Below are 16,434 nucleotides of genomic sequence, written 5' to 3'. Positions count from 1 at the left end.
GAACAGAAAACAGCATCACAACAACTCTTTGTATATAAGATTTCTGCGCATAGGAAAATCATCAAATTCAACACGTTAGATGCAAGCAATGTTTGGAGCATTTGCCTCCAATGAGTTGTAACCTTCCCTGATCTTTCTATCCCACGGATATGGGTATGGTGGTGGGGGTAGCTTCCATTTTTCACACCCAGCTCCACTCATGCCTTTCCCTGGGCTGAGAAATGGCCTCTGGCAATGGAGGGGATTTATGTGTGTCACATGGTTTGACCTTGGGCTGGAATTCCACAGGGTTTCCCTAGCTTTGATAAGCAAACCACGCTATGCATTTTTAGCCATTTCATCTTTGCACTTCATGATTCCGCCTCCACCTTTTTGAGTGCCTGCAGGGAAGAGAGAGAGAGAGAGAGAGGTTTTCTCTTTGACAGCAATGAAATCAAAGTACCTGCTGTCTTTTGTTTGCCTTTTGCTGCTTCTCTTCTTTTGTAAATCTCTTTATTGAAAGCTTCATTTGTTTGAAAAGCATATGCAAAACTTTGTGATTCTTCAGTCCTATGCAATCACAATAGCCACATTTCCATTGCAGGGGTTTGTTTTTGGTACGCTTCTAATGTGTAATTTTGAAAAGTTTGCTGTGTTTTCATGTAAAAAATACCTCAATGCAATATATTTTGGTAACACATATTCTACAGTACAAGTATATCTAGTTTAGGATTGACTACAGCTCCCCTAGGCATGTATGCTCGTGGCTACAGCTCTTAGTACACGCAACATATTGAAAATAAATTTGAAAATAGAACTGTCAAAAGCATAATGCTTTTCTGGAAATCTATATTGCAACTCACATTTGGAATACTGTGGTACAAGTGAAGGTGTAAACAGCAGACATTTCTCCCTTTAACTTGTTCTGCCATTCCATGCTTTCTTCATCTGGGCAGCCTAATTTAGAATGAAAAACAAAGCTTTTCTGTTGCTGCTGCTGTTTTACAATTGGGAGTCAGAATCCTTGCTTATCCACTATGTTGTTGTTTAGTCGTTTAGTCGTGTCCGACTCTTCGTGACCCCATGGACCAGAGCACGCCAGGCCTCCTGTCTTCCACTGCCTCCCACAGTTTGGTCAAATTCATGCTGGTAGCTTCAACAACACTGTCCAACCATCTCGTCCTCTGTTGTCCCCGTCTCCTTGTGCCCTCCATCTTTCCCAACATCAGGGTCTTTTCCAGGGATTCTCTTCTCATGAGGTGGCCAAAGTATTGGAGCCTCAGCTTCAGGATCTGTCCTTCCAGTGAGCACTCAGGGCTGATTTCCTTAAGAATGGATAGGTTTGATCTTCTTGCAGTCCATGGGACTCTCAAGAGTCTCCTCCAGCACCATAATTCAAAACTTATCCACTATAGAGGTCTACCATTCGGTCATGGTTTATGTTCTGCTCAATCCTGCTCTACACTATCCAGTGCTGGCTTCATTCTTAGCCTTTCCCAGCATTGTAAACAAAAAACAACAACTCTCCCTAGGTGGTTTCTTTAAGTAAACCTCCCCGCACCCCATAAACCCTGTCTTTAGGGGTCTCTATCGTTTATCCACCTATCCTGAGCTCCTAGCTATGGGCCTATTGTGGTGCTGCTGCTCCTTTCCACAGATGCTTTGTTGTCTTGCTTGGTATCTGGCCCTTTTAATTTTTTTTATTTTTGCTCTCTTCTGTTTCTGAGCAGAAGAATCACACAAAGTGATGATGGAAGAGAGACCCCATATGTACTTACAGCAAAAGTCTTGCCTGAGGCTTACAGCCTACATACGTAGTTAGGTACTGCACTAGGTTTTTTGTCATACTGCTCAAGGTTTCCATGTGATCAGGATCCGAACTGTGTTTGATACACCTCTGCTTTCATAGCCCTAGGACACTAGTGGATGGAAGCAGCTACCTCAATTCACAAAACCAATGTCCTATCACAATGGTCTATCACAGTGGTCTCATTGTGGCAAAGTTCCCTTGTAGTTCTTCCATAGTTGTGTGATCTCATAAATGCACTCTTTTTAGTGAAACTGAGAACACCTGGGGGAAATGGAACATTAATTCTCAGTAATTAAATCACACAGGAGCATATTTATTAGACAAATTGTAGGCAAACACAAGCTTTTGGTGGCGCTTCATTCCAAATCTGATTATATCCATCCACACTTATCTAAATGTTTTGTTGGCCTTATTCCTATGACTGTTTAGAAGATATTAAAATTGGACAAAGCTCAGTTGACTCTTCAAAAGCTCATGGCATAATTATATCTTGTGTCTGGTCCTGAATTTTAAGATCTCAGCAACTGGGATATTGGAAATCAGATGCAAACACCTTTAATGCCGTGAAGAATATGTTTCTGCCTTTGGGGGAAGAGAAGGAACAAAAAATGAAAGCATGTGGTTTCTGACGCAAATAAGAAATAGACAACATTCTCATCTTAAAGTTACAAAAAGTACACTTTCAAATGAATTATTTCAGGAGAAGTCACTTGCAATTATGTTTGAGTGCTGTGCTGGTTTCTTTTTAATGCTAAAAAAAATGATGATTTCTGGCAGTGGGTAATTGTTGATGAATGGATAAAAAGTGATAGAATTACAGGTTTGGTGACAGCTGATGGTGGTGTAGACTTGGCATCCTTTTATTATCCACAGGTGTTCTGTTTCTGAGCCTTAGGATGCTCTGTTTTTACTATAATTGTTCCAAAAGACTGTCTACACTTAACCCCATCTCCATTGTGCACAGATTCCACAGTGTAGAGGACTCTTCCAGAACTTGAGATATGTATTAGATAGCAACACCCATGTTTCCTATATCTCCTTATTGCTGCTGTTAGGGAAAGGGTGGCTAACCTATGGCCCTCCAGTGTGATTTTGGCCCTCCAGTTGGTGGTTTTGTCAGGGATCCCCCTTCAGCAAAGATTGGGGGCAAACTATCTTGGTTTTGCACAATCATTTCTCCATACCCTCATTGGAAGGAGAAGTGAGCCCCTGAGATCTTGCATTGATACAACACAGCTCTTCCCTGGTCCTACAGTATCAAAGCCAGAAAATTCAAATAGCCACAGCATTTCTCTGCTTGGTAGTTCTCTAACTCCCAGGGAGGGAGGAATCCAATGTCTGAACAAAGTGTTAATAATACAATACCTTTCTGTGACTTGAGCTGCACTGCATAATTCTTCCTCCTGGATTCAAGTTATAATTAAGCACAGTATAATTGAGTCTGGCGATTTAATGCTGAAAACAGTGGGCTGCTTCTGATACTTGGTACAGCTATACTTGGTAAAAGAGTGGAACTGCAGCCACCCACCTTGCCCTATGTGAGTGCTCTAGGTCCACCAAAAATCCAAGCATGGGTATCGCATTTTCAGAGTACCTGTGTGAGAAAAACCTAATATGTGCAGTCTAGGCATGAAGTGTGCAGCATTCTTAAGAACACACATTTAAAAGGTTCTGTTGTTAAGATGGAATGGGATTAATTTGGATGACTGTCCACATTGACTGTGTTTGGAAGCAGTGCCAAGCCATAGTTTAAACCGTGTGCACAAACTTGCTCTTCCCCACCATGCCTCCCTTCCCCTCTGTGGTCACAAGGAGGGGACTGGAAACATCAGTTTTCTGCCATTTTATATTATGCTAGAACTGGGATGAACTGCAGTTAGTTTTAACTATGGTTTGTCTGAAAAAACCATGATCGAAAACTGCAGTTTGAAGTTGGATTCTTTGGAAAACCATGTTAAAACCATTCACACTTTTGTCCCTGCTTGGGCATAGTGTTCATTTGAGGTTAGTTGAAAACAGAAGCAAATGCTTCCCATTGGCTCATGGTGACACTAAGGGAAGGAGAAGGGAGAGGGGAGTCCCCAAATTTCGGACTCATTCATGTAGCACTAAAACTGTCATTTTAATGTGTACCTAATATGCCATGAGTGTGGAATCCCACCCCTTTCCCCATTTTTGTGGCATCCTACTCTTGCAACCTCATGCTGCTTTCCAATATTTTGGCACTACCTTGTTTTTAAGTGTGGTCCTGAAAACCATATGCATATATGCATTCTTGGTTGTGATACAGCCCCCTCCCAAAAGATGCCTGAACATAATTTCCACCCCAAACTTCAATTTTTATGAAAATACAGGTCCCAGTGAGTGGAGTGTGCAAATGCTACTGAATTGGAGAAGGGGTTTGTATTGGTCTGAGGCCGTGTTCTGTTGCCGAAAGTCTTTCACGCCTGTCAGGGAACTGCCATCGGAGCCAGAGGGAGAGAGAGGGCTCCAGAGGGATTCCGGAGAGCGTCCCGGGATGAGGAGAAGCAGCCCATCTTCTGGGGAAGGAAATCAGCGTAGCACCAGTGGAGAAGGGGGGCAGATGGGGGAATCGGCGAGGCGGTCCCATGACTCCTCGCCGGGGACCAGCGGGGAGAGCAGGGGTCCTCCGCTGCCCACACCCTCCTTGCGCAGAAGGCCTCTGCGCAGGGAGAGTAGGCAGAGACTAGGCGTCAAAGAGCTTCTTTGCTGGAAGAAGTTCAAGAAACGCCCACTGACGGATTCTGCCAGCGATTGAGACAGCCACAAGCGAGTGGCTGTCCCGACAGAAAAGGTTCACTCAGGCAACCCAGCCAGGTGTGATGCCGGTTTATGCACAAGCAACCCCTAGAACCATCACAATGCCCATACAGTGGTGCCTCGCAAGACGAAATTAATTCGTTCCGCGAGTTTTTTCGTTCCGCGAGTTTTTTCGTCTTGCGAAGCACGGACTTTGGAAAAGCTTCAAAAATCACCAAAGTCTTCAAAAACCTCAAAAAAGGCTACCACACCGCGTGCTATGAGTTGCTCCTCCAAGTGAATGCACGGTTTTAAGAAAAAGGAAACAAACTTGCAAGACAAAGGAAACAAACTTGCAAGACGTTTTTGTCTTGCGAAGCAAGCCCATAGGGAAATCCGCCTTGCGAAGCAACTCAAAAAACGAAAAACTCTTTCATTTTGCGAGTTTTTCGTCTTACGAGGCATTCGTCTTGCGAGGTACCACTGTATATATTTTTTACTCAAGAAGATGCATGTATGCCTTTCAACTTTCCTGAGACTGACTCAGCTGGAGGGTCTGCCTCAGTTCTGAGCTAATTTAGCTTTCCCATGTGTAGCAATTCCTTTCTGTCAAAAAAGTGCAGTTTCTTCACCTAGTGCCGACTCAACAGAGCAAGATTAACTTCGCGAAAGGAAACAGTTTTTTTTAAAAAAAAATTAGGAGTTTGCCATGGAGAAAGCCCAAATTGCTTGAAAAATCTTTCATAGAGTAGGAAACAACCACGTTAGAAGCTGGATAGCGAGTTTTCAAAAACCAGCAATTGCTTTACTGGGGTGGGGTGAACTAGATGATTAGCCAAGGGCAAGAAAAAAGATGCCCAGTGGCGTTTTCAAGTCTAGCAAATTTATGATGACAAGAGCTTATTTTCATAGATACTGGAGGTAAAAGAATGACAGCGAGGTACAGTAGGAGGAAAAAAGTCTGTTTTATAGTCCAGGATTAAAGGCTGCTTCATATATTACATTGGCAGTAAACCTGGATTTTCTATTTGAAAGAGACTTGTAGAAAATCTTTGTGCTTTCATGAGTGCGCCTAAATACTACATTTGCAAGTACATGTTGATTGCATTCACATGTACACATAAGGACAGAATTTGTGAAATGGTGCTTGTGAAGCTGTCCCACTAGAGATTGCTTTGCTTACAAGACTCACCTCCTGCTCAGGTGGTTTTGTTGCACAGGGCTTCAGAAGGGGAGCTTAACAGTACCGGAATCTCTTGATTGGTGCCTTAAGGCTTGTTGTTGGGTGGAAATAAGCTGAGAAACGGTGTCTCATGGCACCCTTGTAAAATTCAGCCTTCCCCCAGCTCAGAGATGATGGCTGAAGACTACCAAAAGTCTTGTGGTCACAATTTTTTTCAAGGAAAATGCTAACTCCAGGTGGGGGTGGTTATAAAGTTGATCACCAATGGAAAAGCAGTGTGGGGGAAGGACTGTGCAAAAACAGCACACTGGAAAATGGTTAATTACTAAGGTGAAAATTTGAATCAAGGGGTGCTAAATAATGCTAGTACCCTGCTCAAAATTCCCGTGAAGAGAATCTGAGGCAGGCACAGCCCACCTTGAGCAGGTTCTCTGACTACAGATTCTCTCACCACACCTTTCTCACCAGCTTTTGTTTCTCTTGTGTCCTTGTAGGTTCATCGGTGACGCAGCTGCTTGCCCGTGATCTAGACAATGACCCTCTTGTGTTTGGAGTTGTTGGAGAGGAAGCAAGTCGATTCTTTGCTGTGGAAAGCATGACTGGAGTTGTGTGGCTTAGGCAACCATTAGATAGAGAGGTAATGAGTGCTGTTTAGCACTAAATATTACTGTGTATCAAGACTGCAGCATGTTTGTATTCAGTGATGTAAAGGGAGAATATATGTGATACACACACACACACATGCCTTCAGATGACTTCTAAACATCAGATAGTTTTTTATTTCCTTGATATCTGATGGGAAGGCATTCCAGAGGGCGGGCTCCACTACCGAGAAGGCCTTCTGCCTGTTTCCCTGTAACCTCACTTCTCTCAGTGAGGGAACTGCCAGAAGACCCTCAGAGGTGGATTTCGGTGTCTGGACTGAATGATGGGGGTGGACGTGCTCCTTCAAGTATACTGGGCCAAAGTCGTTTAGGGCTTTAAAGGTCAGCACCAACAATTTGAACAGTGCTCAGAAACGTACTGGGAGCCCATGTAGATGCTTTAGGACCGGTGTTATATGGTATTATAATCCTACCATTTATTAATTTCTAGGGTTTGGGGGGTTCCCCCTCAAATTTATAACTCACCAGTCTTCCTGAGAAGGATGCAGGAATGAGTTAAGGAAAGAACCTAAGAGAAAGGAGGGAAATTCAGAAACTGGATATGCACAAACTGCCTCCTTGCCCACTTGCAATTGGCCAAGTGGGTGGATCCATTTTCAAGGCAGGAAGCTCAAGACAGGATCCCTGTTGGATCCTGGCAGGTGGGCAGGATCGTCGGGCCGCAATGGCATCCACCTGAGAGATGCTGGAACTGTGCTCCTGTGCGTTCTGGCTGGAAAAAAAAGACCTGATGGTATTGAAGTAGCAATACTAGGAAGTGTTGACATCCCAGGCCTTATATGTTGCCGCTGTTGGCTGTTTTTCTGCTCTGTACAACCATTTCTGGAGGTCATGGCCTCAGGTTGTAAAGACAACCAGCACAGCAAAGCCATGAGATCAGAGGCACAGATATGGCAGTCTTATACTGAGTTAAGGAGGGGAGAATTGGTCAGGGAGAACATAATTGAGGTGGGTGTATGTTCAGGGTGCCTCCGTTCTGCATGCTGTCATTTGAGCTGGGGTACCTGCATATTTGAGCAACCTGGCTTTAAATATTTGCTCAGGCCTTAGAGGATTATTACTTAATTGCTTCTTTGCTGTTTTGCTCCTTATTTAATCGCCATGCCTCATGGTTGCCAACAGAGCAGAAGCTACATAATTTCTGTGCAGTATTTGAAAGAGGAAGTCAAGCCACTTCTAGGAAGGAATGCCATTGCTGCTCATTCTTAATATTTTAAAATTACCCACCATGTACTCAAAAGCAGCTTCAGGGGAAAATGGCAGTCCTTTTTTCAATGAAGGGTTCAGGTAGGTGGAATTAACAAATCATGCATATTAAGAAATAGCTAGGAGGAAAAAATAAAAACTTCCCACATTGGAATAGTGCACTCCAAGTGTCTAACACACTTCACATACCTTTTTCTGGGAGAGAATTATGCAGTGTATAGAAAATAGTTGAATAATTTGAGAGGGGCAAAATAGATTGCACAAATGAACGGGATCCCCAATACAACATAAAGGGGGGGGGGGAATGTGCTAGCTAGAAAAGCAAGGTGTATGCTGTAGGATAGAGTTTTGCCTGAAGTCTACTCTGTCCCCTTGACTAATCTCTATCCTTGCCTGTCATTTTCATGTTCCACAACATTCTCCCTTTAGGTATCTTTCACCACTTTCACCCCTTCTTTGTTACACTGTGCAGAGGGATGGGGAAAGAAAGGTGTGTGTGAGAGAGAAACAATGAAAGGAATGACAGTGTCTCTTCCCTGAGACAAATGGATGACGTCTTCTTTATCCTTGGCATTTGGCTTTCACAGGCTGGCTGCAGGCATTGCCTTGAGGCAGAAGCTAAATTCCATGTAGGCCCTTCTCAGATCGCATTAGCCGAGTGTTCATGGGAGGACAGCACATGTTTTGGTAAACTGTCCTAACACCCCTCCCCCCAAAAAATAAGCAGTTATTGTTCCAAAAAATGGAGAGGTGCAGGTCTTGGCAGTGTAGATTCAAGTTACCGACTGACACAAAGCCTGAGTTAGAAATCTAGTAGTTCACATACAGCAATTCCAGACTCTTATTAAATTAATTCCATTCAAATGAGCTATTAGTCCTACATACTGTATAGGACTAAGTTGAGTCAAACCGCTGACTGTTGTTACAAGAATGAGCTGCAGGCTCATATACTTCTCCCTCATCTTTGCGTGAGCAGGAGGGAATTAGAAGCTTTTTCTTATTTGGGGGAAACTGTGGTTTGCTGTTTTGTTAGAATGTGGTAAACCATGGTTTGTCACATATGAAACGTGAACATAAGAAGAGTCCTGCTGAATCAGACCAAAGCTCCATCAAGTCCAACATTTTCTCACAATGACCAAACAGATCCCAAGTAAGCCTGCATGTGGGGCATGAGCCACGAGTTCACAAAGTGGAAGCTTTGCTCCCCTTGTAGCAAAGGAAGGGCAAGAGGAGGAGGAATATGAGCCTAAGGGTCACATATTTTGTTCTTACAAACGAGCATTTGTCATTACCTCTGAATTCAGCCATTGGTTAAACTGAGGTATACTGAACCACTGGGTAAAATCGGAGAAATGCTAGCAAATTTCCTGGGTCATGTAATCCTTTTGATACAACTTTGAGTAAATGGGGCACACTGATTTTGCCACCATATTTTCCTATTAATATTCAAGCTCAGGAAATTTGTATGTAATTTGAACGACTGTTAAGATAAATGCTGCTAGTCCTGTCTCTTTCTCTTCCAGAGTGGCTAGGGAAACCCAGCCAGGTGGTTGGGGTATAATAATAATAATTCTCATTCTTATTATTGCATGCTGCAACATTCCTGGATGAAACATGCATACTGTTCTATTTCTTTTTCCACAGCTCTCAGTGCAAACACTAGTACTAATATGAACTGTTATATAAAAGATGGTGGGAGGAGTCTGCAGTTAAGAAAGTTGAGTCGCTCTCTTCTGTGCACTCTCTGGTTTTCATTGATATCCTGTCCAACCCTTGGATTAGAATGCTTTGCTACCAGTGAAGGGTGCAAGTCAAGTTCCATCAAGACTTGCCTGCCATTAGGTCACTCCCTCCAACCCCCTCCATATTCTTGGAAGACTATATATGAGTATTGCAGTTTTGTGATGATTTTTTTACAGTTATTCCCGGGGTGTTTCTTCAACTTCTTCCAGGTCGCAAAAGCATGTAATTATATTCGGCTCAAATCCAAAGCCTTCTATCAACAGACTACCATTGTGGCATCTCTAATTACATCTTTTTCTTCTCGTTCCAGACTAAGTCAGAATTCACAGTTGAATTTTCTGTCAGCGACAGCCAAGGGGTAAGTGTGACATTTGTTCCATGATATAAAATGGAGAGAAGCATAGAGCTGATTTTGATAGTGTGCTCTGTAGGGAGGAGATTAAAGCTGCCGCAGTCCCTCCCTGTTCCTGAAGGAGCCCTCCTTAGGGATATAGGAGCACTGTATGCTTGTAGCAAGGGAAGTAAACGGCAATGTATGAAATGGTGTAGAAAAATACCCATCTGTTCCCTCATCTTTTTACATAAAAGTGTGTAAACTTCAGAGAACAGAATAACACTGACTAAATATCTGACTAAACTTTTGGGTTTGTTTATTTTTTGCTACGTAGGAGTGCATTTTTTTTCTCTCCACAGGAATGTTTTTTCCCCAAATGTGTAAGTGTGAAGGAAGAACTGACAGATTTGAAGACCTCAGGGAGACCATTTTTGTGGCCAGTTCTGAAAAGGCTTATTTTTATTTTATTTTATTTATTACATTTGTATACTTCCCTTCATCCGAAGATCTCAGAGCTGTTCACAGCATAAAAACACAAAATAAAAACACAAAATACATAATAAAAAACAAGCACAAAACAAAACAATAACCCACCCACAATGCTTGTAGAGAAGCAGCTAGAAAAATGGTTGAAACAGAAGCATCTCATTATGCTACAGAAAATTGTAAATGTTCAGCATTCTGGTAATATGTAAATAGTCAGATGTGAGACTTATATTCCTTCATTCGTGCTGTTCTGACTCGCAATTTTGACTATTCACTTGTTAAAGAGAGAGCTGTTTTCTGATAGCATAGCTACAAGAAAAGTGGATAAAGTATTTCCTTCCATCAGGGATATTTTCAATTAATGAAATAAGGAACACCTTTCAAAGCAAGCATTTTGGGTTTTCACGGTGCTTAGTCTAATCTTTGTTTTTGTTTTTAAAAGCATTATTGGCTGTTCATAATTTAATTTGGACTCATTGATCATGCATTTATCTTACTGTATTTAATTGTATACGATACTTTTGTTATTCTGTTGTTGTTTTACTTGAGTTCTTCAAATTAAATGGGGTAGAAACAAAACTGCCTCCTTCAAAAAGGGATACATGTGTGCAGCAAGCTCAGGAGCAAAGAGAGATACAAATATTGGAAGGTTGCATAGATTGTCCAATTCCCCACCCCAAATTCACAACCCCAATCCTGAGTTCCTGCCCTCTGAGCTCAAATCATAGCCCTCTCCACAAAAATTATTTCAGCCATAAAATATGGCCCATCTCAAATTGACCACTGAAAGGATCTTGAATTGAAGAAGATATGGGCTTAGAACGAACATCCATTTTCCCATTGAAACCCAAATCCTCCTTCTCTGCAGTGAAGGGCTATAGGGTTTACTTTATGAGTTCTAACTTGCTAATAACAGCAATATCTGAAATGCCTTACAGTTCTGTGTATCATATGACAATAGGGAAAAATGCCACCATTATGAATAACTAAAATCTGTTATAAACATTTGGCTTGCAGGTGATCAAGGGGTCTGTGAATATCCAAGTGGGAGATGTGAATGACAATGCACCAAGGTTTCACAATCAGCCATATAGTGTCCGTATCCCTGAGGTAGGAACTTTATTTTCTCTTTTGCTTGGAAGAGCTTCCATTCCTAAGGGGGGTTCCAGTTGATGGAATTGGGTTGTTTCTCCAGTTGCTCTGAAGTAAGGGTGGTTTCTTCTCTTCATGTGGGTAGAGAAAAGTATGTTCAGTGTTGTGGGGACCATTTGTACATAAAAACCTTGTATTGCTTCTCTGTCATTATGCCATGTTCCTTTCAGTGCCATCTGCCGCAATAGTTAGTAAGTATTTATGGCCATTGAGCAGTTCTGCAAACCTTGTGGTCTGGAGACCACCCTTCATGTGTATTTTGGTTACATAAGCATCTGCAGAGACAGAGGGAATGATAATTTGCTTCTGGGAAATATAGTTTGATGAGTATTCTGAAACTTTTGTGCTAGATATCCCCTACCCCAACCCAATAACTATAGTTCACATGATTCCATAAAACGTGGGAATAATCGTCAAACCAAAGTGTATAGGGAAAACATGCTTGAAATTCAGAGGGGGCAGATCTTAGTCTCAACACTGTTTTTGAAAGGATGGAAGCAAGATGGTGTATGTGTCAGTCATGTGGCACTTGGCTGGAAGAAGATTTCTGACAGGTTGCTGTTTGTGTTGGTGCAGATGAAAACTAGTAGACGTATTCCCCACAGAGTTCTCCTAGAATATGTTGCTGTGTGAGAGACAGTTGTCCAAGGCTACCTTTGCAGTCCTAAAAAGTGCTGCTGCCAAAAATCTTTTGTAAATGCCTGAATATGTACCAAGCCAGTTCTATATGGTTCTCCCTTAATTCAGGGGATATGTATATACCTGGGAAACATCCCATTTTGAGAAAGAAAGTTGGGAGAGAGGCATTTCCCAGAGGAAATGGAAGTAAAAAAATATAGCCATAGGCAGGTTTATTAGGGAGTGTAGAAAAACATGGTACCACAGGAACGTCACCAGGACCTGACCACACAATGTTCTTCAGTGCATCTTCAGTCAAGTAGCAAGCAATTTTATATTGGATTCACTTCCCTTTTCAGATTTTTCCCTAGATCAGAAAAATCTTACTTTACAGTGGAAAAAGTGCAGGTTGCAAGTTGAACGGGAAGTATATAATGTGGGGAACACCCTAAATATTGAGATACCTCTAGCTTCAAATACATATTAAACTCCCATGTGGATGAGCCCTTAGTTTCTTGTTTCTGTGCATGCATATTCTGCACAATTAAGCATCTTTGCACAGTCCTCTGATGTTGATTTCTGCAACCCTTTCCTTGCTTGAGGCATTCTGAGAATTCTGCTTGCCATGCCCTTTAGTTAGTCTTTAAAAGTTTGGATTTGAAATTCTTCAGCAACCAATCACATTTGAATAAACAGTCATACCCATTAGTATCCACCTTCATTCAACGTATCTTTTTCACTTGTGTCTTTTTGTTCATTTTTGATCCATCCAGATGGCTTGTCTAATTTCTCTTTGAGTATCAAACTGAAAAAGCTTTTTATTTGGTATGTAAAAGTTTAGATGTAGGTGTTGAAACATGACATTGTGACATGGATTACTTCCCCAAGATGCATTTTTTATCCACAAAAAAGGAAAATTAAATATACTTATGAGAACTTGAAATAATTGAAAACTTTCTAAGCTATTTCATGTTACTATGAGATTCATCAGTTTACAAGTTAATCACCATTTCTAATGGATTACGTTCACTCATCACCATAGTACTCTTGTTTTTGTTACTGTTTTCTGTGTACAGAGCTTCCTCGCCTGAGTTTGTTCCTTCGGGAAGCTTTGGATATTTCATGGAAACATTTGGACAGGTGGTGGGGGTGGGCAAAGATCAAATCATTATGTAATGCATGAAGTGGCAGAGAGATGAGAACTCTTATCAAACATTGACAGCAAATTGCAAGTTACTTGTGCATCCTCTTTCCTTCCCCAGCCACCCTTCTCTGTGATTTCTGAAACTACACTAAATTTAAATGAGGTGTTTTTTTTCTGTCGACCACTGGGTAAACTAGATTAAAAGAAACAGTATTCTTGAACCCAACCAAACTTAATTGAGCAATTTTTGCAAAATGCCCAAATGAATAGATTCAATTTGAAACTGTTGCTTGTCACACTGATTCTCTCCAGGCAGTTCAAAAAGTCAATGATGCAATCAAATATTTGTAATAGAAGAATTACAAAGGTTAGAGTACTTTATCTCAGCTTATCTTTAAGAAATTCTTCAAGACTTACAAAAGATTATCCAGCACTAACTTTCTGCTGTCATAGCTGTCAACCATCCCTTATTTGGCGGGAAACTCCTTTATCCCAGTGCTGTGTCCCGCTGCTGTCCCTTATTGATGATGTCCCTTAAATTTCCTGGGTTTCATGCTCGCCTCGCTCAGGAGGGAAGCAGTGGCTCAGGATCCTCCACCACGAGAGAGAGCATGCGCACGAGCTGCCGCATCTCCGTCTCTCCCTTTCCCCCCTCAGGGGCACATCAGAGACGGGTGGCGGCGGGTGGGCAGGCAGCCCGTCTCTTGCGAGACTTCCGCCGTGCTGCTGGGGAAGCCGGAGGCAGTGGCTGAGGAGACGGCCTGAGGGAGGAGGAAGAGGAGGGGATGCGGAGGGACGCAGAAGGGTGGCGCTGCAACCACCTCATGCCGGGCCCGCAAATACAATCACGGGGCACTTAGATTATGGCTGGAACACCTCGAGAGGCAGGTTTTAATGCTCCCCCTGCTGCTTTTGTGAACTAAACTGCCTCCATGCACCCCACCTGCTAAGTGCCCCACATGAGAAAATTTGGCATGTGCTGTAGCCCCAAGATAAATTGCTTCGCTTGACTGCAATTTACCACTTTGAACTAAAGAGAAGAGGTCTGGTTATAGATCAAGTCTGGTATGGCCTTGCATCAACTTTTTAATATATACTGTATATAAAAACCATTTTAATTATTTTCTTTCCCTGAATTCTAAACCCATTAATCAGAGATAGGGATACTTTCCACTTTCTCGCTAGATCTCCCTAGTTTAGTTTTTCTGGGTTGTAAACCATCTTGCAGTGTGATTTGGGCAGAATCCGTTTCTGCTGGGCTAAGCGTATGTATCTGTTGAGCGAGAGAGGGAGCGCTGAGGTAATTTAGAAGTACAAATTATTGCATTATCAATGGTTCATTAATAAGCTCGCTACTTGGTATCCTGCTGAGATTAGACTTTGATCCTTTGCCCTACCTTTGCCAGATGTGTAAGGATCCTTCATTAGTCTGTGTGTGCTAAAATTGGTCAGGAAGCTAGGTTCATCTGTTTTAGAATGACATAAATTATCTGAATCGTTCCTTTTAGACTGCCTTTGAGTCAGAAGCAGCACATATCTTCTCCTAACAGCTAGGTTTTACAGCAGCCTTGCTTTTGAAGTCTGTGGTTTGGACACAGAGAAAGGCGTGTAACCCTCATTCACTGATTCAAAACAGGTTTTCTTGCCAAACCTCAGTTTTTAAAAATGCTGTATTTTTGTATGAGTTCAGAATTTGGGGATCTTGAAAGTGGGGGGGGGACCAAAATTATCTGAAGTACAGATCTGTCCTTCTAAAAAACATTTATCTAGGTCTAAAATGACTTCCTGCCAAGTAATTTGTTTCTATTTAGGTATGACCTTTCCTCTTTGCCTGCTAACTTTGCAATGCTAGCATCCTTTAAATTATGCAACTAGGGGAAATTTGTGTAGAAAATAGGGCAGAACTTGACATCTTGAAGCTTTAAGGAGGGGGCCCTTGGGAAAGGCGCCCACCTTCTCCATGCTGAGTGGGTACATCTCCTCACTGCTGCCACCATTGCCCATTTGCTTGTACCTATCTCCTTGTGCCCAGTTCGCACACCTGTGCAGAGGGAGAGAGCAAGGCAAGTGGAGAGGGATACTTCATCTCCCCACTCTTGCCGCTGCTCACTTGCTCAGGGTTGGGCAGGTGAATAGACAGAGACACCAGGGGAAGAAACAGCAGGTTTAGGGATGCTCAGAGGTTGCTAGTGGTCCCTCTGCTTGGGTGTGGACCCCAGCAAGACGATCAACAATGCCAACCCCAGATCCTGCACATCACAGTGTAGTTTCAAATATCTCACATGTGGATAATGAATGCAAGTCAGTAAGTTCCTGTACACTAGTATCCCTTTCTTGGACAAACTGGGATGAGGGTGGATAACAGAGGCTGAGAGAACAGTGGTTTGCTGACACTCAGATCATAATAAGCTCCTTGCTTAATACTGAGTAGATGAGGGGATATTTGGAATGGGACCACCATATCCCCCCTCCCCATTGTAAACCCCATATTCATGGTGGCAGTTGTCTAGAGCAAAATGCCAACATAATGCTTCACCTGCATTTCATCACCAGGCTTAAAAAATTACGCTGTTCAAACTATGGAGCTATTCAGACATAACGTCAGACTACGTTTCAACATAGAATGGGAACCAAAAGTGCCGTCAAGCCTTTGAGGTCCTGTTTTATGGTCATGAATTTGAGGAGGTGCTTGAGGGTGCAGAGTGATGCGGTGAAAGTTGGACAAATATTTGGGTACACGGGCTTCCCTTTCAAATGCCAGGCAGAATAGACACCTTCACCTTTCCTCCCTGCTTTTATTTTTAAGCTTTTTGCAGTTCCAGAAAGCAGCAGTGGTGCTCCCGACCTGCTTGTTTGTTTGTTTTTGCATAATTTTATTAATCTAGGTTTTCAAGATAGTCTGCGAAAGAGAACCATGAAACAAATATAAAACAGTTCAAAAACATCAGAAACAAAAGCAATTATCGTAGCAACAGTAAAAATACAGAAACCAGTAGATACAAAATCTGAAGCCATTTCCCCTCCTATCTCTGTGGAAGGATTATATGTCATAACATAGCTTCCTTTGAGGGGCATTTTTGGGAAAAGGAAATGTTGAGCCACTGTAATTCGTCATGGTGAGAATAAGCTGTGGGCTTGTGCCTTTTTTTGGCTCTTGCATGGTGATTTCTAACTTCCAATCCTGATTGGTTTCAGCCAAGCAAACTAATCCAAACAGATGGTTTACATTTGTCTGTGAACTAGGACTGCAAACCATCTTGCCAGCATGAAAGGACGAAGGGAGGAAAACACACACCCAAAGGCCCAACCCCCAACTGTGCCTCATTGTCCCAGAGGACAATACTCCATACTCAA

General features: G+C 42.3%; 1 protein-coding gene across 1 annotated transcript in view; it reads left to right on the top strand.

The window, feature by feature from the left end:
* The window catches only part of CDH23 (cadherin related 23), a 398,468-nt gene that overhangs the window by 79,723 nt on the left and 302,311 nt on the right, over positions 1–16,434 (top strand). The window contains exons 4-6 of the mRNA XM_079976255.1: positions 6,227–6,369; positions 9,657–9,704; positions 11,184–11,276. Of these exons, the coding sequence (XP_079832381.1) occupies positions 6,227–6,369; positions 9,657–9,704; positions 11,184–11,276 (284 nt within the window). The remainder of the gene's footprint in view (positions 1–6,226; positions 6,370–9,656; positions 9,705–11,183; positions 11,277–16,434) is intronic.

Source organism: Podarcis cretensis, assembly GCF_951804945.1.
Source record: "Podarcis cretensis genome assembly, chromosome: 5".
NCBI lineage: Eukaryota > Metazoa > Chordata > Lepidosauria > Squamata > Lacertidae > Podarcis > Podarcis cretensis.
This window is presented reverse-complemented; position numbering and strand designations above follow the sequence as displayed.